This window comes from Homalodisca vitripennis, chromosome 1 (genome assembly GCF_021130785.1).
Source record: "Homalodisca vitripennis isolate AUS2020 chromosome 1, UT_GWSS_2.1, whole genome shotgun sequence".
Classification (NCBI taxonomy): domain Eukaryota; kingdom Metazoa; phylum Arthropoda; class Insecta; order Hemiptera; family Cicadellidae; genus Homalodisca; species Homalodisca vitripennis.
The window spans coordinates 92,695,733-92,721,118 of NC_060207.1; the positions used below are offsets into that span (position 1 = coordinate 92,695,733).

The 25,386-nt window shown below is 32.1% G+C and overlaps 1 protein-coding gene across 1 annotated transcript; it reads right to left on the bottom strand.

Annotated features, from left to right (window-relative positions):
• Positions 1–1,966: 1,966 nt before the first annotated feature.
• On the bottom strand, positions 1,967–24,780 carry LOC124366662 (ctenidin-1-like). The gene is made up of 4 exons (XM_046823267.1): positions 24,490–24,780; positions 15,955–16,006; positions 3,290–3,763; positions 1,967–2,177 (listed from the first exon to the last, which is right to left on the bottom strand). The coding sequence occupies exons 1-4, from the start codon at positions 24,526–24,528 to the stop codon at positions 2,161–2,163; spliced, it is 582 nt and encodes a 193-aa protein (XP_046679223.1). The 5' UTR covers positions 24,529–24,780; the 3' UTR covers positions 1,967–2,160.
• Between the last annotated feature and the right edge of the window lie 606 nt (positions 24,781–25,386).

Consider the following 25,386-nt stretch of genomic DNA (forward strand, 5'->3'; position numbering starts at 1 on the left):
GTTAACGTTCAAATGGAATCTACCTTTTTTGATCTTTTTAGTGTGTTTCAGCAGTGCTACCAACACAATTTAAGTCCATTACCTCTACTTTTTTGATTATATTTAAACTCTGTAGAAATCGCTTAGTTAAAAAAATGTTACTTCAAAATGTGAAGAAATTGTGGGTGATACAGCTTTTTAAGCATCATAATTATTTGGATTCAGCGACCTAAAAAACATTAGATAAGGTATTTTTAGTAAAAAAGTTTTTTCATCGTTGGCCTGTGTAATTAAACAAATCGATTTTGCGTACTTTATTAATAAATGTTTTGTTTCACATATAGTACTAAGTGAAAGCTTTTTGTTATATTTTGTTACATATGTTTTAAGTTAATAATTTATCACGCAGCAAAGGATAAGTTGTTACTTGAGGATTAAATAGTAACTAAAGTAATCTTGTGACTACAGATATTAATTAAAAGATCTCCAGACCATTTTCTAAATGATGGAATGTCTAAGTTTCAAGTATATAATGTCAGTCATTTAAGTCGGAGAGGAAAACTCCGGTGCCCATTGAAACTGAGGTTTTTCTCAGTAACCACCGATGAGTGAATGTGAATTTCTATGCAAAATTTCACTCAGTCCAGTGAAGAGTTCCGAAGAATTTACTAGTGTTTTTTATCGTTATCGTAGTCTAAGAATGAGGCTGCGACTCTCGAAAGGTCACAGGCTTGATTCCCGGGAACGTTCATACTAATATTTTGCAAATGTGTTTAGACCATTTGCCCTGAAAACTTCACTAAATTTCCATTAACGGTGAAAAAAAACCTATGGAAAACTACTTAGAATCTTTAGGTTGATACCTGAAGTCAGAGATTACTGCTGTTTCTTGCTGCTCATCCATCAGATATATTGAATGCTATTGATAAATTTCGTACGATGTATGTTGGTGTTTTATAAGATTTAGTTTCTCAATTTAAATGCAAAAGTTGTAGAACCATGTACTAAATAAAATACACATTTCCCAGCAATTACTATAAGGAAGCATAAATTCTTAAACCATGAAATGATGAAAAAGAGTTCGTTTTGAGCATCTTCATAGTATGAATCTCATCACACGTACAGATCCCAGGAATCGTGTATGACAGATTTCAGACGCTGCACTAAGCGAAAGGGGAACTGGAGCTAAACTTAACATTCACACTGAATCAACCCTTCCAACCATAGCGTTATGGTAATTTACTTTTATAAATCCTGATTCATAACAAGAACATAGTTATGTTATTCAAATAACTTAAATGTTAAAAATAAGTGCTCATTGCATATTTGTTGTTTTTAAAACTAAACCTTTAATTATGTATAAACACCCAATTTAATTCAAATTGTTATGTGCTTATACGATCAATAACAGTAACTTCTATTTCATTTAGTTTTCTTCTTAACATATTGCTTTACCATTTAATTTTTCACCCCTCTAACTTTATGAAGTGTTCTTATTGAACGGACCACTACATCTAAAAAAACGTTTATGTAATACTATGCCAATTCTGCTCATTATCACGAATATTATGGATTGGTTTTGTAAAAAAAAGGGTTTCTGATTTGTAAGATAAAATGTGATTATATAGATAGTTTTTGGTTACATTCAAGAACGTAAGGTTTCTAATCAGTATCAATCGATATTTGCAAAATTTAAAACTACTCCATATATATTCTGAAAAAACCCCGGGCTTTCTTGTGTACTGTTAAATTGGTCAAAGATTTAAATGTCCAATGTCCGTTGTTCATTGTAGGCATCTATTAGAACACCACATTTCCTTCATACAGTAAAATCTAATTCTTTTTTAGCAAAAATGAAAATGTGTGATTAGATAGTTATCTTGGTATCCATGCTGAACCAAGTGCATCAAAATTTAACTTTCGTCCTATGAGAATCTGACTCACCCAAAAGTAGTAAAGGAAGTAGACAATAAAATTGTACACAATGTCCTTAAAAATATTACAAAACTTTACATTTAATTTACACTGTACAGTTAGGTTTGTGTATATTTGATATGCGCATTATTTAGTGATGGTAACTTTGTTGCTGGGTTGTGTGACTCGTGCTGTGCCTTGGGCCGCGTCTGCTTGTGCCTCAGGCTTTACGTAACATACTGTTAGGCTTAGACGGTGAAGAAGGTTCTAGTCCCACCAGCCACCTGCAACAATGATATATTATAGCTATTGCGTATTCAGTTTTTTATTTTATTTTATTTTAAAATTAACTGTTAATTCTTTTAGTTTATATCCATTAATTTTTGAAAGAAGATTGCTCCGCTGTATTGAGCTTGCAGCACTGACGTTTAAAAGTTGGCTGCATTACCAACACATGTATGACCATCCAATGAAAACAATTCTGAAACCTCTATTTTTTATTTCTTTTATATTTATTAATAGGCTTTTATGAGATGCACATTATAAAGATGTGACACATGTATTAAGTATTTTCAATAAGCGATTAATTTGATAACTCAAAATATCTCCAGTATTTACCTTTCCGAGTTCTCTGATTACAATAATCAGCCACTTATTATTAGAACTGCTATATACGCGATAAACTGATTCAAATAGTTATACTCGACCGATGATTACACAATTTACAACAGGAACTGGGACCCAAGACGAGCCAGGAAGTTGTTGAAAAACTCGACACCAAAAGCTTTCTCACATCGCAGACAGGGATATTCCTTCAGTCTCACTTTCCCTTGGACCGAAACTGCCTCTATTCTCCTCCATAACTGAACTGTTTCCGGTAATAGGTTCTCGGTCATGGTGAGTTACGGACTCGTGAGAGCACAGTTTCGTAACTGGTGCTTCTGGAAGGATGTTGTCTGCCGATTAGTCCCATAAGCATTTCAAATAGTGTAATGGTAGGCTAGTCAATATAGTTTTCCTTTAGAGTTTATCAAATATATGTTTATATTTGTTGCATTAACATACAATAAGTAGATTTCAGGTCATTATGTTATAAAAGGGCCCATTAAGGAATTTTATTTCGTACTACAACCTACTTAAGTTAATTTCTTTTTATTGGTGGTACATCACCTAACTGTGATATGAGAATTATTTATTATCTGGAAATTGTTAGTTAAATCTTAAAAAAACTATCGTGCTCCATTTTCAGTAGTGATACGTATAGGATATGCGTATGACTAACTATTATTCTACTACTCAGAACATAACGATCTGCTGCGAACAAAATATTACAGTATATGTCGAGTTAAAGTTTTAATTTAAGTTTGGTTGTAAATAGATATAGTTCATCACTAACCTCCACCTCCTCCAGAAGACCATCCACTTCCACCACCGTTCCATCCGCCGCCACCTCCACCACTCCATCCACCGCCGCCGCCAGAGCTCCATCCTCCACTACTCTTCCAGCCGCTTCCACCGCCATATCCGCCTCCACCGACGCCTCTCCATCCTCCGCCGCCGCCTCCGCTCTTCCAGCCACCACCTCCTCCATATCCTCCACCTCCTCCACTCTTCCATCCTCCGCCGCCACCGTATCCACCGCCTCCGTGGCCACCGCCGCCGCCGCCGCCTCCACCACTCAGGTAGATTATTTTAACAATCGTCGGCTGTCCGCCGCCGAATCCTCCGCCGCCGCCGCCACTTTTCCATCCTCCGCCTCCCCCGTATCCTCCACCTCCGCCGTATCCTCCACCACCGCCACTCTTCCAACCGCCGCCTCCACCACCGCTCCATCCTCCTCCACCGCTACTCCATCCTTTACTTATGTAGCCTGCAACAGATACCCTTGTTCCAATAAAACTTCTCATTCAACACGTAATTAATAATGGTATGATGTAAACTTTAATATGATGTAAATTTTCAGATTATATTTTCCCATTTTTCGTAATGTCTTAGTGTGCCATTCATTTTGTTACATCTGTCAACAATTAATAATTCAATTCAATATATGTAGAGTGACATTAGTATTTGCAATTAAAATTAAATAACAATTATATTTTAAATTTAAAACTATCTACTATGTACTATGTACTAAAGTCTGATATTGGACTATTAACTTGGAAATTTTAAACGTCATGTAAGCTAAGGCTAGATAGTACACAAAATTATTTTTAATATTATATAACTGTTACTCGTATCATACAATACACACTTCATAACTTGCTCAAAACTCAATTACAGTAATTCGAGTAAAAGCTCATAATTTATGACATAGTTGATATAAAGTGATTCTTGTGTTTTTCCAATGATCTGTTAATTTTTGTTAAGTAGTGGTCATTTCACTTAAAACATTCTGGAATCAGATGCGATTAAAATTACGTTTAAAGCTATGGTAATTTGATACGAAAGGTGTTAGTCTAAATATTACTAAATTTTTGTTTCGTTAATCATAATTCTAAGGAAACTTTTAAACGGAGTACTTACATTTTACAATTTATAAGGGACATTTATAATCCAAATTTACCTAGCCTATTTCTAATATTTTAACATGTTTATTTTATTAAATTTCCAGTTTTAAAGATGTTATTCAACGATTTCAAAATATATGTAACGTACTTAAAATAATGTTTTATACTTAGTGTCTTTTTTAAGTTTTAAAGAGAATTGGACTTATTTGGACATTTCATCTAGTAGTAGTACATGTGGTATTTAAATGAACATAGTGTAATATTAACATTCAATCTTTAGTTATCATTTCTTTACAGTTTGACGGTAATACCACAGGTGCCAAATAACAAGAACAATGCCAACTGACCAAGATCTTTACCTGAAAACCAAGCAATAATGATTATTTGTAAGTTGGATGTAAATGCTCTCGGTGATAAAATTAAGTTGACTAGTACAAAAGATTCTAGTAGCTTCAAACAATGTAGTCCATATTTTATCTAGACATAAAGGGAAAGTAACATTTTAAGTTTAATGTTTATAATATTTAAATGATTGTGATCTTTATTTGTATACTAATCACTCAACTATTGAAGCACAACGTAAGGTTGCGTTGATTATGGTATGAGATAGCCCAGATACTATACACGGTTTACATTAGAGCATCGGAAACTACATCTAAAAATATGCACATAATCATGAATATGTATAATTTGTGTTTTGGATATTAAATATTATTTAAACCAATATACGAGATTACAACAGCAATATAAACTATCATAACGTATTAAATAAATATTAAAATTAAATGTAATGTATTTTTACGTTCAGGTGTGGAACATAAAAACATTAATGTGAATTTAAGGGATTACGTGACGTGGTAAATATTACATTACGGTAACAATGCTGTTTACTTCAAAAGCCATAGTAAAGTAATGCAAGTCCATGTTGTAGCTATGGACAAACACTGCACTTGGCTGTTAGCTGCAGGCAGCTGTAAAACAAATATTTTCACTTCATTTTACCACTTAACGCTCAACTGTTTACCAGTAATTTTACAGTAACATAGTATAAACAACACACATTATTATACCCTCTATTTCGTTCTGCAAACACGTCCATTCTACAGTGTTTTCCGACCATTGTGCCTTTCTACAAAATTAACAAAACAGTACGTTTAGTTTTTGCTTGTAAGTTATTGTGTTGGTAAATTTTCTGCCTTCCATACTATCTAAATATCTAATAAATATTTTATAAACATTTGAAGTTGATGCGATTTCGTTGATAACTATTGCGTTGAAGCAACTCTTTGTATACTCCAGGCAATATTCTTCCATGCCATGGTTATTGGTGGTTTGCAGCCTCAACACCTACAAATAATTGCATCAGGAATGATAATCGTAAGATGTTGGAGATTGGATCTCACTTTAGAAAGCGCAGGTTAAAATCCTGTCTGTGACCGTAGCACTTTTTATCAATACCATCGACTTTGAACTGTATAGACTCCCCCCACATTATTCTGTGTGATATGATCCTCGCACAGGAGAGAGGTCCAGTCAGGCAGAACAAGGCTTAGAAGGGATTTGTTTCTTATTGATTTTTGTACCTATGGTAATTAGGATTATTCCCTTTGGGTCGCCTCTATATTTTTCAACAGTAACGTCTTTGTACTCTATTACTAACTCAAATTGAATGTAACAGTTGCAAAAGTTTAATAAGGGATTAAAATTAATTATATTAAATCTTGCCAAAATCTGGACGGCAATTCTATTCATTATAACAAGATAGTATATTTTTTTATCTGAGATAAATAATTATTCTATAATGAACTCCACATTCCTTTTCGTATTTGAATTAATTACAAGTGACGTATTTTGATTAAAAATCACTAAAACAAAGGTGATTGTTTTCCATAGTAAACTTAACATATTCACAGTACAGGAAATATTACAAAATTCCACTTTGCAGAAATGACGTACAAGATCCCAATAACCAATTTGCAATGTTTAAAGAAACATATATTATTAACAACTGTTGGTAGAATTCCTAGGCAGCTTAAGAACGTTACTGATAGCCAAGTAACTAGTATAATTCTAGATAGTATTCATGTTATTAGAAATGTCTAAGTTTGAACTTTATGCACAATCAGTGTTATGCATATGAACGATACTACAGTAAGTTTTGGCTCTACTAACTGCAAACGCAATGATAATTTTCAAATTTAATTAGTGTACTTTACATGCTCCATGGACCGAATTTATTTTGCCTCACCTATTATGGAATTACTGTAAATTTTACAATTCTTTTTATCTACTTTGAGTAAAAATTTTTGCTTTTGATCTTGTGAGCAGGGGAAAGGAGAGTCTAATATTAAAATAATAAAATGTCATACAGTAGTAAAAGTGTACACCAAAACCGAAATTGAGTTTACTAGCTGGAACAATCCTCGTGATACCGTGTCTTACATCTCAGTCAGCACCTTGCTCTAGTCTACCGAAGAACAACGCTATAATAGTTCTGGTCTGACGACTCGCACAGTATGAATGGCGCTTAGTCAGCTTAGGATTGCAAGACGACGAGACGGGGTAATACCGGTCAATGCGTGACAATCGGGCGGTTCACGCCGCAACTGTTACACAACGTCTGGAGAGCGCCCGCCACTCCGTGGCCAGTGAGACCGGTGAAAGTTACGGTCAACCGCCGCGCCACAGCGGCCAGTGACCCGTACTGTGCCGGTACCGGCGCTGACCTATCGTAGCCGAGTTGACCTGACCCTCTTGCTAAGGTAATTGTGCGTGAGAGTTGTACTATCAGAGCCCATAACGCTTAAGAGAGGAGGGGAGTTTCTCTGAGGTTTTGTATCGCTACGTAACACCTTTCTGTCTCTTTCGTCTTGCTTAAACGTTTGTTCTCCTCAGTGTGGAAGTCTATCATATTTATATTTCATTCAAAATCTTTCTGTACATCCATGATTATATATGCAACTACAATATTTCATAATTGAAGAGTATCTTAGGATATGTAGACTCTTCACTATTTGAAACGTCTAAGAGTAATATTTTCAGCTGCATAAGCTCAATCTAAGTATATTACTATAAAATAGTACTAGTCTACTACAATAACCGACATACCAGATAACATTACCTATTGATAATACACAATCCTTACTGTTTTAAAACCACTAATATTTTTTTTATTAAAATCACTTCAGTGTTGAAGAAATGATTTGTAAAATATCACCATGTTAGAGTTTTTACATGTTATTGCAATTGTATTTTTTCACAACAATGACTTTATTATTTAAATCGGAAACTTTATGGACAAATTAAAATTTTAAATATGACGGTGGTATATAAACTGACAAGTTAATTTTCCTGTGATATATTATACATTTTATTTTATTTCCAAATTCATAATCTATAGAAAATTGTCCTTTCAATAGTATATTATTGTTGGCACATTATTTAAATTATCGTTCAAACAATGATTTATATTTTAAACTTTGACACCTTCACTGATACTGTATGATCATTGTTAAACTAACGCACACACTAACGCGTTTGCTAAGATCAACGCGTTAAACAACTTAAAATTCCGAATGGTATCCTTATCAATGCTCAATCTCAAAGGCCAGCGAAATGGGTATACAGCTCTTTCTTAGTTTAGGTTTTAATATTCTGATCCGTTCTACTAGAAGTAATCACAATCTCAAAGGCCAGCGAAATGGGTATACAGCTCTTTCTTAGTTTAGGTTTTAATATTCTGATCCGTTCTACTAGAAGTAATCACAGTCTCAAAGGCCAGCGAAATGGGTATACAGCTCTTTCTTAGTTTAGGTTTTAATATTATGATCCGTTCTACTAGAAGTAATCACAATCTCAAAGGCCAGCGAAATGGGTATGCAGCTCTTTCTTAGTTTAGGTTTTAATATTCTGATCCGTTCTACTAGAAGTAATCACAATCTCAAAGGCCAGCGAAATGGGTATGCAGCTCTTTCTTAGTTTATGTTTTAATATTCTGATCCGTTCTACTAGAAGTAATCACAATCTCAAAGGCCAGCGAAATGGGTATGCAGCTCTTTCTTAGTTTAGGTTTTAATATTCTGATCCGTTCTACTAGAAGTAATCACAATCTCAAATGCGCTAGTTGCAGCAGGTGTATGTGTTTGTACATTGACACTTAAAATATAAGAGCATAATCATTGTTAATGGATATAGTAATAAGTTCGCTAGACATTGGTGTACGTGTTTTTGGGTTTCCTAGGTTTACTAAAGGACATCAACTAAATAACATGAAATTTAATTAAATAGTTCTTTATTGATTTTTACGTATTATTATACGTCATAATGTTGTAACGGAAGCTAAATAATTACAAATTTAACAATGTTTCAGTACTTACAAGTCATTCTGCTTTCGAGTTCATATCAATGTTTATATGGCTGATGTTTGGTATAGTGCCTAATTGTAAACGTTCATATTGTGTTTATTTACTTTTTTGTTACATACTTTTCAATTAACATATTACTCACTTTTCCAGCCATGTGACTTATGTTTTGTTCTTCTTTTATATTTGATTGAATTTATTCTTACATAATATATAAATAACAAGATTTTAGTTATTTACAAAGTTTAATTAATATCTAGATTAATAAACAAAAATAATCACTCCGTCTAGACTCGAAATCAGTTCTCTAATTTTCTTGATGTGAATGCTACAGTTATGCAAACAAACATTATATTAAAGTTGTACTAGATATCCACTTTAGATTCTATTACTAGATATCAAGTAGGATCACTACTTTATTATCAATATTTTTATTTAAATACATTTATTCAAACAAATGTGCTGAAAATATTATTTTTAAAACATCACCGCAGGTTTTTACATGTTATTGTAATGATATTTTTACAGCCATTTTATAACAATGACTAACGTGAGAGAACATAGACGAGTTCATGTACCGCCATGGGCGATAGTAGTAATAATAGAGATATAATTTTAATTAGTTTATTCTAATTATTTACAAGTACTTCTGGGAATAGTTATGAACAAAAGTTACCACACAAAGCCGGTCTCATTCATTAACAAAACAAAGAAATTAATTAGCAAAACAATGAAACAGTTACTATTCTCACTAATTAAAAGAGTTCTTGTGTCTTCATAATTATTCATCCGTCGTGAACGTTAAGCGATTTATGGACATTTATTTTAATTTTTATTTAGAGCCTGTTTGTACGAAATTCTTTGTTCTGTTTACCCACTTCGCAATGACTATGGAACATGTTGGAATTCGTAACTATTTTATAAGCACCAAAATTAAGGGTAGGGTATGCATGAAAATATTTCCAACTAAAACTATCCTATATATAAGTAGTATTATATAAATAATTCAATATTTAATTAAGTACATTCAGTTGTTATTTAAAGACAATCAAACTAATTTTATTTAACTGTTTAACGTTTATTTTTTAAACACGACAAAAGAACGAAACCTACTGTTTTTGGTTTAAAATTGTATTTTTAAAAATATTAACCATATTTTTCAGTAAAAATAACTCACTAAAAACTAATTTTGTAACGTTTTTATGAAATATGTTATTTGAGTTGAAGGGATGGGTAATGTTTGTTTTATCTAATCTATGTACTTTTAAAATTAAATTTTGGTAAATTTAGTTAAATAAGCAACGTGAGAGAGGATAAGAGTATATACATTTCTTCATTAAATCTTTCAAAACCATTAAAATGTGCTACTTATCTTAGAACCTGCCTAAATCTTTCATTGTTTCTCCTAGTACTGTTTTAGGTCCAACTACTGCATGTTAACTGTACATAATTTCACCTATCCTTATACTTACAGTATTCCCTACAACTCTTCTGGTACTAGAAACTAAAATCGTTGGTTCTTATATAGGGTGCACTCATAAAATGTCGATCGATCACATTTCAGTTATATAGCGCAATAGCAAAGCTGTGTTGCTTTGGCAATTGCTCCAAGCGATCTGTGTTATTATTCATAAGTCATCTACATTAGTATTCTCCAAATATTTCATTCCTTGTATTAGAACATTGTTCGATATTAAGAAAATTAAATGCTAATATAAATTGAGCTGTACTTATGTTTAGCTTTTTATTAATTTCATTGAGTCCCATTGCTACTTTACACCATTAGAAATTTTCTTGTCTGATTTTTTCTGTTTACACACTTTATAAACGAACTGGTTATACAGTGTGGAATTAATTGATTAGCTCAATTTATTGCAAGCATTTCAGTTGGTGATATGCTCAGCCAATCGTACTTTCACATACACCCGGCCTTATGTATTTTATGCACATCTGTCTAATAGTAGTTGTTAAGTGCCTATCAGGGTCTCATCGAAATCTTTGTCTGTCTAACTGTGGAATAACTTTTGATAGACATGTCATAGAGAAACTTTGGTACTCAGGATCCTTTGGTCCGAGGTAAAACGCTACTGATTTTGGGATAAAAAGGTTAAGGGTAGTCTGTGTATTTGTCCGTTAGACCATATACAGTATGCGATAACTCTTGATAAGTCACTAGATTCTTAAATCTTGGTACAATCTTGGTATTCTTATTTAAGGAAGGCTTTATTTATGTTTCGATCAAAAAGTACATGGGCAGACCGCCAGCCCGTATATTCGTCTGTATGCTACCACTTTCATTGCATTCTGTTGGATCCTTCGATACTCCGTTTATATCGGTTTATTTCCATTACAATTACGCCTGTAAAATCTTACATACTGTATAATACTTATGCCATATCTAGAGCTGTAAACAGGTTTTGCAGCAGTGAACAGGGCATATAAAGAGTATTTAATATTTCTGGTGCATTTCCTTTGTTAAACATATTTACTTATAAATACCTTAAGTAACTTGTTTAATACCGCCCACGCCTTTTAGTACAGACACATGGTGAATATATTTTGATATTTTGTAATACTATATTGGTATCTAAAATTGGATGTTCATTTTAATGAAACATCCCTAGTGCTAAGCGCACCCAAAATGGTTGTTATAAACGGCTACACGCCCCCTAGAAGCAAAATCGTCCATTACCAAGTAGCAAGAGGGGCACGACACGCCTTCCCGGAACTTTTAAAAGCGTACATTAGGCTTATTGCTTCCTGCGGGAATTTATAGCACATTTCACTAGAGAAGTCATTCCAACGAGCTCTCCATCTACGTCCTGGGAGTCAGAACATTCAGATGGATATCTCGATATTTCTTTAAACCGATCTCAGAGAAACGGACTCACGCTAAATCTGAAAACGGTCGATTAAATGTAATTCTGACGAAAAATAAGGTCTGTCCCTCTTTTAAACATTTTTACTAGTTGATTTACGGTGACTATATGACTATCATATATGCCAAAACGAATTGCCTAATTCTGATCTAGACATATTTGAATCCACAAATATTTAATTGTAAAATCAATTCAATTAAATAATAGGTTACTGTATAACTAAAAGAGCTATGCTTATATTACAAATTTACTATGAAAATCACAAAACAGGATTTGTATAACAACGACTAAACCAATAAACGCGGTTGTACATATCTTTATTAAGGCACAATGGTCTTTGTGAATTTCGAGTTCTACTTTCATTCGAATCCTCTTAAATATTTCATTTTATCTTGCCATAAACTATAGCATCAAACTTGTATTATTGATCTGTTAAATATTTAATCACAGTTAATTAAAGTTTCATATATAAAGAAAATAGTTATTGAACATGGATTGAATTAATATAACTCCAAAAAAAGCTGCATAGTATTTTTTGTTTTTGTGAGGATGGTATCAGTTCATCAAAACTCAGTGTTATCAAGTTCATTATTACTGTTTGCAGGGCCATCATCAAACAGCCGTAGTCAACACCAACTGATGCAACGATGTTTGACCAACAGCTGTTGACCAGCTGATTGAGATCCACACAGCCTTATCGGGTCAATCCTTTAAAAATACAGTACGATATTCTTATCTTTTAAATGGGATCAGCTCATAATAATAATAATACGAGTTCATCAAAATAGTTCATTCAAAATTAGTCGATTTTGTATTATTTTCGTAATAGCAGAACTTAACACAACACTTCAACCACTTTACTCTTCTCTAGTTACCCTTAAAAAAACTACATATATATTTGCCATATTTAATCTACTTATGGAATGTTTGCTAATGTAAGAGTAGTGACCACAAGAAACCTTCTCAGTTTCGGGCTTGGTGGACTTGAGCCAATTTGATCACTTATGGCCATCTTTAAAGTACATCTAAGATTCTGGAACCAATTTAGATTTAAAATAAGAATCTTTATGGCTGGTTTGTTAACAGGAGGTGATCTAACCTCAATTAAATTAAGGGCTAGTTAAGTAAAATAGTAAACACTTTTGACTGTTTAATATTTATATGTTAAATCTTTACACCTGAAAAAGTAGCTCAGATACCAGTTCTTGTAAGGTCACATTGTTGTGGCTGAAGCAATTCTGCCATGGCTAATGTGAGTATTCTTTTTACACGTGCTAGTTAAGACTACACAGGGCACCCTCTTCGTTATATTTATCTTCATAATTAGAAGTTTTGTCCCTCAAAGAGTATTGTAATCAAACGAACGAGAAAAGTATAATAGTTTATTTAACAGTTACTTCAACGAATTTTAATGCTGTCGCTTACTTTAAATGTACGTAAAGCAACCAGTATCAAACTCAGCATGTGAATTTTTTATTAACCGATTATTAAACTCTAACAATGTGAAACTTTCTTGGAATGGCCTACAAAGTTTGAGGCCTTTTAAATTTAAAACCAAAACCTTTAAACAGCTAACTGGTATTTTTAAGTTTTCTTGATTAATTAGTAATAATTAACTAATAATAATTATTACAGAATAGTTAGCAAATAATTATTTATTGACACAGAAAGGTCCGAGAAAGAGCACAATTAACATTAGCATCAATCACATTTATTTTATACACCTTTAGATTAATTTATGAGTCGTCGGTGACTAGTGATAGAGTTATGTCGACATTGAACCACTAATTTACAAATTAAAGACAAACTTTTCCTACTAGTCGATATTTATGTTACCCAGAGATACTAACTGAATTTTATAACTTAATCACTGTGATAATTATTATTAATGTTGTAATGGATTATTACATGCGTCAAACATACGCTAATGATTTTTACCGGATTTTTAACTGGATCTTCATTTCATGATAAACCAGGAAAACGTAAAACAGTATTTGATTAATGTTTTCCTGGTAACACTTGCAAAAAAAAGCTTTGACTCTGTCACGTCTAACTACGAAAATACAGAATTTAATTCGTACACCCAGTCAAACTGTAGACGCGTATTTTATTGATTAAAACTTTTTTATAATTTCTATTATTTTTTTAATAGCAACTTCTCTCTTATATTCAAGTTCCTGGTAAAACATCAAAATTAATTAAACGCTGAAATCATTTAATGCCAAGCAATTCAAGCATGGTCTCTCCCAGCGGGTTTATTTCATTAACGTTACATTCATGTTGGATTAAATGGATCTTTTAATTTAGAAATAGTTTTTATCGTCCAATCAAAGGAAAACTCTTAATCTATATAAATGAATTCTACACAATTTCTTGTAATTAAGGCAGTAATTAATACATCAACCGTTAATATAATACGTATGTTATTGAAAAATGTTGAGGTTAATATGGTGGAATCTTACTTTTATGAAACGAGACATAAATATCAATATCTATAAAATAATTTATTCACTCTTATGGCGGGTAAATATGTTGTGTTGAACAAAATTAGAAGCAAGTAATTTATTATAATTTACTGTTGTTATTATACCAAGCTTTCATTATGAGACTCATTAACATATTATGCTCTTGTAATAGAATGTTTGTGTCCGAAAGCCTAATTAATCCTGTACATCTCGTCTTTATAGTCTTGGCCAATAATGTAATCCCTGGATCTTTAAGATGAGGATACATTTATTTCATTTATATTAATTTACTAAATTAATTTCCCCGAAGAAACTTTTACTGCTCTAGTACAAATGTATTGATAATGATATTTCAATATTAACTTAAGTTTGAATTATCTACTTTTAATTTAAATACCTACAAGTAATCTACTAAGCAAAGGTTGCTTCTATATTATAATGTAAGGAAAATTCAGATTACAACACTAATTAATAACAAAACTATGCATCAGTCATAACGGTAAGAGAAAGAGGGAATGTATGACCTAATTACGAGTACATGCTAATAATACAATGATTTAAATCATTTTGCTAAAATTATTTTTACTCTAGATGTTGTTATAACCCATGACGTATAATCATGAATACACTTATTAATCAGTTTAATTGGTAAAAGATCTGAACTACCAAGAAAAATCTCTCCAATTATGGAAGTTAAAATACGTACTGGAGTTTTAAATAGATTGGAGTTACACAAGTAGATTATAATGATATCATCAAGTTCTTGGATTGTTTGAACAACGTCATATATCAATTTTTTTGAATTCAGCAAGCATTAAGTTATAGTAGCGCCAATTACAAAAAACATTGAGCGAGAATGCATTTAATGACTAGAGAAGTAAATTGTTTAATGGGTCCTTGAGCTGCAAGTTTCAACTAAACATGTTGGATCTTGCAGAGAGAGAGTGAACTGTAGTGAGACAGTGGCAGTAACATATTAACATGCCACACTTAATGTAAGGAATGGAGCATTCCGCCAGCCCTACAAGTACTTCGGCTTATAAATGGAACTGTTGGTAACTTTAAAATATTAGACTGGTAATGTAGTGCATATTTTACATCGCCAAATAAATATAGTAAATACTGGAAAATCAATCTGTGCATCTTTTATTGTGGCTCTTGATTGTTGTTTGTGAAAGCATTTAATTGTGAAGTATGGATAGTGAAGGGTGTGAGAGACAACTTCCACTGTATAACGATAGAGTTTTGTCTTTAAATCGAAGGAGACAGTATCCATAGATGAAATAAATCGTCAGCCACGCTTGTTTTCGGGAAGGTAAAAGTGGGAGGAGACTAAAATGTTACACACATACAACGGTAATAGTTTTCTTGGATTATACCATTCTTAGCTTGTCACAATTAATACCTACTGTCAGATATTCAAATACTTGGTAAATCAGCATTATATTCGCTTCAGCATTGGTGACTATGAATCTCCATATCTAGTTGTTTTACGGTGGTGTAACTATTATGCATATGCCTGAAGTTTGGTTTTAAGTTTATCAAGGAACCAAGAAAATATAATCTGAGAAACTATTACTGATTTGTATTTCTGATCCCTTCGATAACCTCTCCTCTTTCTCCACAAAAGCTGCAATTGGTTGCTGACGATCACTTTCTTAGAAAACATTCCTTTACCAATTTTAAGAAAATTAGCTTGTGTCCACATACAGGTAAATGTCTCGTAAAACAGGTAAATGTATTAGCTGTATTTAAGGTGTTATTGGAGATTTTATAAAAGGGTCCAACTGAAAGTAGTAGAATAAATTAAAAACGATTAACGAGATGAAGTAAATAACACAAAACATACCACAGTGGACTTCGGCAACCGCCACCAACAACACCACACCTACACAGAATGCCTGGAACAAACATTGATTTCATTAAACACTTACTTTTGAAACATTCAATATGCTGTTAAAGAAGAAATATAGCTATCGATATTGCTAACAGTTTTGATATTTTATTTGTTTAGTGACCTTTATTAAGTATATGTCTCGACAACCACAAGAGAAGTATTTGCAAATTGTGTGCTGGCCCTTTTGTGCATAGCACTAATTACTCAAATGGTATTATTAAACTATTACTTTTATTTGGCTTTTGGATCTCAATTTAAAGACTTGATTTAAGCTAACATATCACCGTTTCACTTTTCTCAACCTAAATACACGTTCGGATTTACATTTTCAGTCACTTTAATGAATCAATTAAAATACTTGGTAGTAAGTTCAAGTAATGAAGGAAAAAACTTAAATCTAGGTTTTATGTAACTTCTTTTTTATATCAGAACACAAAATAGTCTGGGAGTATCGCAATAGGAATTAATAATTTCCCGACAAAAAAGAGTAAACCGTTATCGCTATCGGAATAAACCGTTTTTATACTAAAGGAACTCAGCGCATTATCACAGCACTTTAAATATACAGGTTGTAGATAGTTAGCAAATTGATTGTAATGCAAATACATAATTATGTTTTGTTTGCAAACAAACATTCCAATTTCTGTGAAACTATTCCATTTAAGATTTTAAGCACTTTTTAATGTTTCCACATAAGCATTGCACGGGTTTTAAAATATGTATTTAAACGATGAAGGTCCAGCCCGGAACCACTATCACAATGTGACTCTACGTGAGAAGTGCTGCGCCCTGGTAGCCAGGCAATGTACTACAATGGCTTCTTGGTACTCTCGACCACATACTTTATTGCTACAATTTCAAATATATACTACCGTGATAAATAATGTTTTCAACTGTTTCTCAAGACCAAGTATCAACAAATAAAATTTAATTTAAGTTTTATATTTACGTAAGTAATGCACGGTAACTTTTTCTACATAAGCAATAGGGGAAATACACTTTTAAGAACTAAAACATAAACAAGGACAATCTTTCTTTTAAACACTGAAAATATGGCTTTTCAGCTACACCAATAAACTGGTAAATAAATTGTATGCGTCGTTATGATTTCATATTGTTTAAAATATTTTTAGAAAATAGTACCGTGATTAAAATGTGTCCAATATTAGCTGAATATTTTCCCCTCTTGCCTTAATTAAAGGGCCCTGTGGGAATAAATATTTTTATAACGATAGTATTAATAATTCTATCGGAAAGTTTTACAAAGGTACGTATTTTAAAAATAGGAAATAGGAATGGTCTTGATGATATCACACTTTAAACATATTAAGATAAATATGCGCAAAGTACAGAGCGTTTTAGAACTTTATTCCGATATCCCGTGGTTCGTTTAAACTCATTTTTTAACAATAGTTGGGTTTGAAGTTGAAGTATTTGGTATTTTGTCCAAGTAACTTTCGTGAAGTTAGCACACACAGTCCGTAGTTACTTGAGCCACTTCCCATCATAACAATTAAAATTATTTAGGTGACTAAACATTCTATCTAATGTAAGAACTATCAAATGTAGGCTATTGGCATTAGTAATATTTTCATAATAAACCCATATTCATAAGGGTTTTAAAGTAAAATACAAGGACATTTGAATAAAAAAAACTCAGCCTATTAAATCTTAAAAATTCCGAATATAGTTAAAAATGAGTTTACTACAATAATAGAAACTATAGTATTCAGGCTGTGTACTATTATACTACAGCTCACTATTGATTTAAAAAAATTGAAGCAGAGAAATAAATTTCTAAAATGTTACTTTGAAATATTAAAAAAGTTATATATATATATATATATATATATATATATATATATATATATATATATATACTGAATATATACACACAGAATATATATACACACACACATTTACTACAAACATTCAGTGCAAAATGTAAGTGCTTTGTCCAATGTTAATATTATAAAGATTTATTTTCTTATGAACTTTATGAGAAATCAAATGTCTTATAGAATGGAATCAAGTGGTTCCTTTTGTAATCTGTAATTAAATTACGTTTATCAAATAATTTGGAAATGAAACGAAATGTTATAGCGTAGATGCAATTAATTAGCTGATTGATTAGTTAAATTGAGGAGATCAATACATGAGGTACGAGAGACATTCAGGATCTAGAGAAGGCCGCACATTACATGATTAGTTATGTAATATTCAGACGAATGGGGTAACAGTCGGATCTGCTGATTTCGACAGAAGCAGCTCAAACTGTCATCTTGATTATAATCTGACAGCACATAGCGATCATGTATGTCCTACCCCTTCTCATCCTGTCACTGTTTTTTACTTACAAAATCTCAGGTACTGTCTAAGAACATTGCCCAATTAGTTTTAACTTTTGTAAACTAATGAATGGATTGTAGTGAAAGGAAACGGTTTCATGAGAAAGCATATTATAATAGTATAAAAATCCATAATCTAATTCTTGAAATAAAAAGGTTCCAAGGCTCAATAACAATAAAGGTTTTATAAATCTTTTCAAATTCATTATTGAATCACTTTTTCACAAAAAATAAATTTGTGTATTCGCAAATAGCGTTATAGCAATTTTCGTGTTTGAAAATAAATGATAACAATCAGGAAAATGTGATGATAATACAATAGTGTATACAACACCAGTCTAATTAAGTACAACCAATAAAAACTGGCCTACGTTTTCATATGTTACAGTATTAAATTATTTGTACTGCATATTTACAAAATTATTAATGAAATTTATGAATATATTATTCACGTAAAAGTAACTAAGAGTTATATTTATAGATCCATTAATTTTGTACTAACGATGCCAAAATGTTTGACGATGGCTATAAAATGGTTTTATGTTTCATTGTTATTAATGCTCTCGGCCATTACTGATTGGTCCACTGAAGTGCTTATACTCTTACATGGTATAATATTTTTAACCATGGTTGATGAGTTTATTTATTAAAGCCAAAGTCGGTGTTTTCAATTTCATTCAATAGTATAAGTTTACTTTGAGAAGTCTAAGAAAATAATGTGAATATTCGTTTAGTGTTATATCGTTAGTAAAAGAATAATGGTAGTGTCTTAGAATCCCAGATAAATTTCTCACGAGCGTTGACAATCAGTTACAGCAGAGTAGGTGGGAACAATGGGAACTGTGTGGGAAATTGTCGATGGGAACAGAGTGTGACCAGTGTTACCGGTGTGAGGTGTGTAACCGGTGAAGAGCGAGTGTTTACACAACAGTAGGTCGGCGAGTGCAGTCTGACATGCTCCCATCTCTGGGCGCATTGCACTGTAACCGGTTAAATGCCACCGTCTTAGAAAGTACAGGGAAATTGTTACAGCTAATATCAGGCCCCGACACGTTTAAATTGCCTGTAATCTTTGCTAGGAAGGACTTTCTTGTTCGATAAGGAACATAATTGGCAATTAATACATTCGTGTTCTATAGGATGGGAGTATCGCAATGCTACGTTCTAGTAACAGTAATACCGGTTAACGGTATTCATTTAATGAATGTATGAAGACACAAGATAAAAAATTACTAATAATATTTACTACATATTATTTAACTGGTAATATAATTACTTATATTGAAAGGTAGAATCTTAATTTTAAAATTATACAACTGGAATCCGGAAAAATGTAAAAATAAACGATTTATAATAATTATTATTTAGCAGTCCCAAGTATTCGATTCACAACCCCATTTGCGACTATTTTACACCAATATGCCTAGCCAAATGAAAATACAATTTATTTTAATAGGGTCATTCGCACGCCATCTGTCCCACATTTAACATTATTATATCCAAGACCGATCCTTCAGATCCTTGAATGTTTCCTTTGCTATTTTAGTTGTTTGTTTCTTATTTAATGCACTATTACGACAAAAGGTTTCCACTAGTTTGAATGAATTATTATATTGTCCTCCTCTGATGTATTACAACAATGAACTGTGTGTGTGTGTGTGTGTGTGTGTGTGTGTGTGTGTGTGTGTGTGTGTGTGTGTGTGTGTGTGTGTGTGTGTGTTTGTGTGTCAAATTTTATCATGTTTAGCCCACTTTCGGTTCATGACCACATATTTAGTTATAGGAGAGATGCTTCCATCAACTATGATTATATTATACAAAAACTAATAACTGGTAATAAATTCTAATACCTTGAGTGACGCAGTTGTTAATTATTTTTCTTGTTGGAGCCTGCGGGACTTTCTTTAAGATTGTAAGCAGCTTTATCGTCTATTATATTCAATTACTTATTTTAAATGTTCTATCTGAGTTTCTAACAGGGCATTTATTATGAACAAGTTTGAAACGTTTATGGCTAACAAATCATGAATACTGTGCAAGTATGTGACCATTCATAGTTTTAACGTATATACCGGTTACCGGTTATTTCATGGAAATAGCAGTACCTGAAATTCTCTAATTACTTTTATACCCGTTTTACACATTTCTGTTGTGTTTACATGCGTAGTTACTGAATAAAAAATAGCTTTATGCATTAGAATACCTAAAATTTAAGTTGTTCACCTTTAGTTATTTCAATTCGTCTCAGGTTTCTAGATTCACTTGTGAATGCTATGCTAGATATCTGAATACCGTATGGTATTAAACCACATCGTCGCCAATTCGAAAAGCAATTTTCCACATAACGCACCACCTACCGCCACACTGTTCACGTCTCCCAAACACAATCCAGACAATAATGTAGTTTTGGTCAGACCATTTGTCTCGGAGGCACACTATTACCCAGCTCTCTCGGCGACAGCTAATAACTCAGGTGTCACAACTCCCCGGTCTATCCAGCCTTTGTATCGCAACTACTGGATAATGGCCCTTTGGATATGTCCTGGAAATCCAACTCTTGCTGTTTTTAGGTGATAAAATATGTTTAGCAGCTCTGCACTATTTTTAAAACAAAATGTAGTACCAAAAAATTCATATATTCCTACGGTACAAAATGTATTCCTTTGTCACACAGGCATCATCAAAATTAGGCATTAGCAACTTTAATTAAATCCCGGATTATCAAATCACTTAAGTGTATTTTTTTGATATAACACTGTACGTAAAACAAATTACAAATATTCTTTAGAAATCAATAAAGAATTCTTCTGATATGTTATACACAACATCACGATAGAGAATAAGTTAAAAGTCGCATTGGTTGCCAATTTTTGACATACTGTATAGCATAATGTATTGAACAATAATTATAAATATATTACAATTCAATCTTTACATTTAATAAAGTTGTTGTGGGTGCATGTTTAGGAAGCGATGCCTAGAAGACCCGTTACTCATCAATTTTATTGGTTTTTAAAATGTACACTAAAACGTCTTTCAAACTTAAAATTGTGATAACTGTGATGGTGAACTCCGCAAAGTGCTAAGGACCTGCGTCTGTATTGGTATGTGAGGACAACTTTACTATCTAGGCATATCTAGAGATAATTAACTTTATAGGTTATGTAATAAGCAACACGACTATGTGAAAAACTCACTTTGTAACTTTTCTGTGTTAGTTTGGGATGGTTTACTACCTTGGGCATTATGGACAAGGTTGATAAATTTGATTTCCTCAGAGGTGTGTTATGTCATTAGACATTTTTAATGTTTTGTAAGACTGCTGAAACTGTAAACATACTTAATTTTATACTTCCGTGGTAAGTAAAAGGACCTTGTAGCCTAAGTACTTAGCACTAGGCCGGTCAAAAAGAGAAAGAAACACGTGTGATTTCTATGCTATATTAATATGTGCAATGGAGATTAAAGCTACGTAATAGAGCAAGTTTAACATCGAATTTTAATTTTCCTGTTCCATTATTTGAATGAAAGTCAATCCATCTACAAAGGTTTGTATAAAAAGTAAGAATTTATTTGAGTGTTATGAACAAGAAATGTTTGTGAGAAGCAATAGCGTTTTAATATATCAATATATTTTAAAAGTATTTAGTATATGAACACTACTAAGAGAAAATATGTTGTTATTAGTAATAGTGTTTTTTATCATTTAACTAATATTATCAATTAATATAAACTAATTCACATATAACATCAAGTTCTCGTATAACTACATAAATATAATATTTATATAAACTAACAGAGTAAATGAACTGAATTAATACAATAAAACAAACGGCGTTCATAAATCACAATGTAACATATACAAACTGTACACTTGCAAATGCTATTAACCAAAGTTAGTTGAAATTATTATTGTGCCTCTTACGGTTCTTCTAATGCGAAAATCTTACAAGCGTTTTGTATCCAGCAAATAGAAGCTTAAGCTTAATATCTGGAACTCGTCTAAGGGTAATGTTTAATATACAACTTCCCCATATTAAAGATTAACTGCTTTGCAAGAAATCATTATCGTTTTCAAATATGATTTTTAAGTTACAACTTAGCAATCGATTTTTAATGTGATTAATTTGAATCGTACATAATAAATTAAAACAAAAATATTGTAAAAGTTTTGAATGACGTGAATGTCTACAAATATCTTAATAAATTTTGCCACTTTCAACTCTCCTACTTATATCTTATTACTAACTTTTAAGCCCATGGTAGAAAATGCCATGTAAACTAATTACAATAGTAAAGAGCTTTATAGCCGTAAAAGCCTATTTATTTATTTCTTAAGACAGCAATAAAATACGTTGATAACCTATATTACTTTCCAAAAACCTTAAACTGTTTCATATAATCTGAAAATCTACTTCTATAAATCAGGCTTTAACAGTCAACGAAGTACCAAGGAGGAAATTAGCCGGATAAACTTTGCTTCACACTAATTGTAATACATCTAAATATATACCCACAACATCATAAAAATAATAATATTCGTAGGATGATCAAGCAATTATTGAATAAAACATTTGACTCATCGTTGCTTTTTCCAGTGAAAGCTGTAGTCAAATTTACTTAATTTCAATTGCCTTAATCATAAACTGGTAGGACCTGGCGTTTGAAATGTGTTTTGGAGACAGATTATTCCATGTATGCAATACCCTTCACAGAATAAATTTTAACTGTCACTGACAAGAGTAACAATAGCAAGAATTTGTGATACGTTGATTATCATGGACCAATGAAAAATGCGAAATAAATTAACGAAATCCTCTACATATAACTATAATATTATAAGACTACAGGATTCTTGTATAAATCTATCAGACAGTAATATTATAAAATTATGAGATGCATTACTATTCATCCGATTACTTTGTCATCCCAATGCAGGGCAAAAGTATGATAGAAATTAGAAATTTTTGGACAATTTCAGTAGTAGTTGATCCACAGTTACAGTTATTTTAGTTACTATTCTTTTTACAAATGTATAAAAAAGTATCAAAGTTGGAAAAATAGGCCGTATTAAACATTTTATCATAAATTCAGATTTAAACTATATTAAAATTATGACCCACTAACTCAAAGTATCTTATTTTGAAATTGAATATCTTACATTTAAAAACTTCTATTTAAAATGGAAATGATATTGTTAAACAACAGCATTAATTACAAGCTTTCAATTTTGATTATATAAGAGCTCTCTCACGCGAGCTGAGAGTGAAATGCCAACAGGCGCCCTCACGTGCACGAGTTGACTGTCAAGAAACAGTAAAGGTGGATTGCGCATGTGCCGTAACAGCGCATGCGGACATTCAACCCACTTGAAGCCTATACGATTGATGACAATATCCACAATTGCTGAACCATCCAAGGTAAATTTTCTATCATTAAGGATATTTATAACCAAGCATATACTTCACTGTAAAAGGTAATTAATAATATAATCTAATAAAATAGAACTAGGCTCTCTCTTAAAACTGTTAAACTGTGCAAAATCTTTTTACAAAAAGCTAAAGTATTTTATGTAATGCTTCATTACATTAAAAAAAACATTAATCGATTCAAACCTCTTTAAGGTAGCGTGCTTAAAAATATAGGTAACAAAACACGGAAGGCTATTCACCAAGTTCTGCTTGCTACTTGTTCCATGTGTTTTAAATTATTAAATAGCTATTTTTAAATCAGTTATTCAAAAATTTAATTTAATTTCTAACTTTTAGACAACGGAAGTGATATATTTGTAATTTATAAGTTTATAAAATAATTAATTTAATTTATTATGCATGCTGAGTTTTTGGTCAGTATTTACTGTTTCCTACTATAATTTAAAACATTTCCTTTCTCTTTTCCATCAAATATTTAAAATTAAGTTGTTGTGATTGTGAATTTTGAATTCATACTAAATTCATTGAGTTAATTTTAATAAATGAATAATAACAAATATTAAAAATTATAAGAATTTTTTTTCTATTTTTTAATTATTAATTTAATTTATTGAATCACTAAATACATAACTGATAAACTATCAAAGGTGTAATACAATTAAAACTAAAACTTTTTAACACTTTAACGGAGATAAATGTGTACTCACGTTCATGGTGAGACGGTGGTCTGCGCATCCCGTGAACATCTCCAGTATAAGTAGGCGATCCCAGGGTCACGGGTGGGGGGCGGGGGGCGATGTTATCACGGCTCCTTTCACCTCGATATCACCGATGTGATGATACCATATCATTCACCAGTGCCAGTGGTAGGATCACCACTCTGGTTTAAACCACCACTTACGTCTGTCTCTCTGGTCTGTCCAATTCCGATCTCCTAGTGCTGTGTACTGTACTCAACTTATCAGACTGGCTCTAGTTTTTATTAATTTTATACTACGGACTAAGCACACATTCAAAACTAGGGGATTGTCAAGGGATTTTTCTTAAAGTCAAGCCTCAAACAGTCTTCACTATCACTTTTTACACAACAAATCAATCAAATGCTATATAATTTATTTTCTCAAAATAAGTGATGCAATCATTCAGACTATAACATAAAGATTTAATACTTATTGGCTATTATACAATACACATCATTTCATAAGCCCTTTAACCTTAAGAATCATTCAAAGGAAAGATTGATTGTTTTTAAGTTGAATTTGGCTGTTGAATACCGAAAACCCAAATAAAACTTAATATCTTAGAGATTTGACAATGATTTCAGTCTAATGCCTAACATTACAACTATTTACCATGCGTTCAAAGAAGTTGTAAGTGTAAAGTTGTATTGTTCGTATTCTAATAAGGCTTGTTTTACATGGACAACAGAACAACCACATCAATACTACATAATAAATATAGGCCCTATATTCAAAATTAGTGTAGTAGCCGTCTATGTCATTACCCAGACATGCACACTACACACCTATCTTCTGAAAGCAATGTAAAGGTTTGAACCTGTAGAGTAAAGTGTGACTTGCCAAAAGCGCTCTATTGGTTCAAAG

Coding starts and splice junctions, on each gene's coding strand:
- LOC124366662 (XM_046823267.1), bottom strand. CDS start 24,528: ATGTTCACGGGATGCGCAGACCACCGTCTCACCATGAAC. Junction 16,007..24,489: donor ACCACCGTCTCACCATGAAC/GTGAGTACACAT, acceptor TGTTTGTTCCAG/GCATTCTGTGTAGGTGTGGT. Junction 3,764..15,954: donor GGTTGCCGAAGTCCACTGTG/GTATGTTTTGTG, acceptor TATCTGTTGCAG/GCTACATAAGTAAAGGATGG.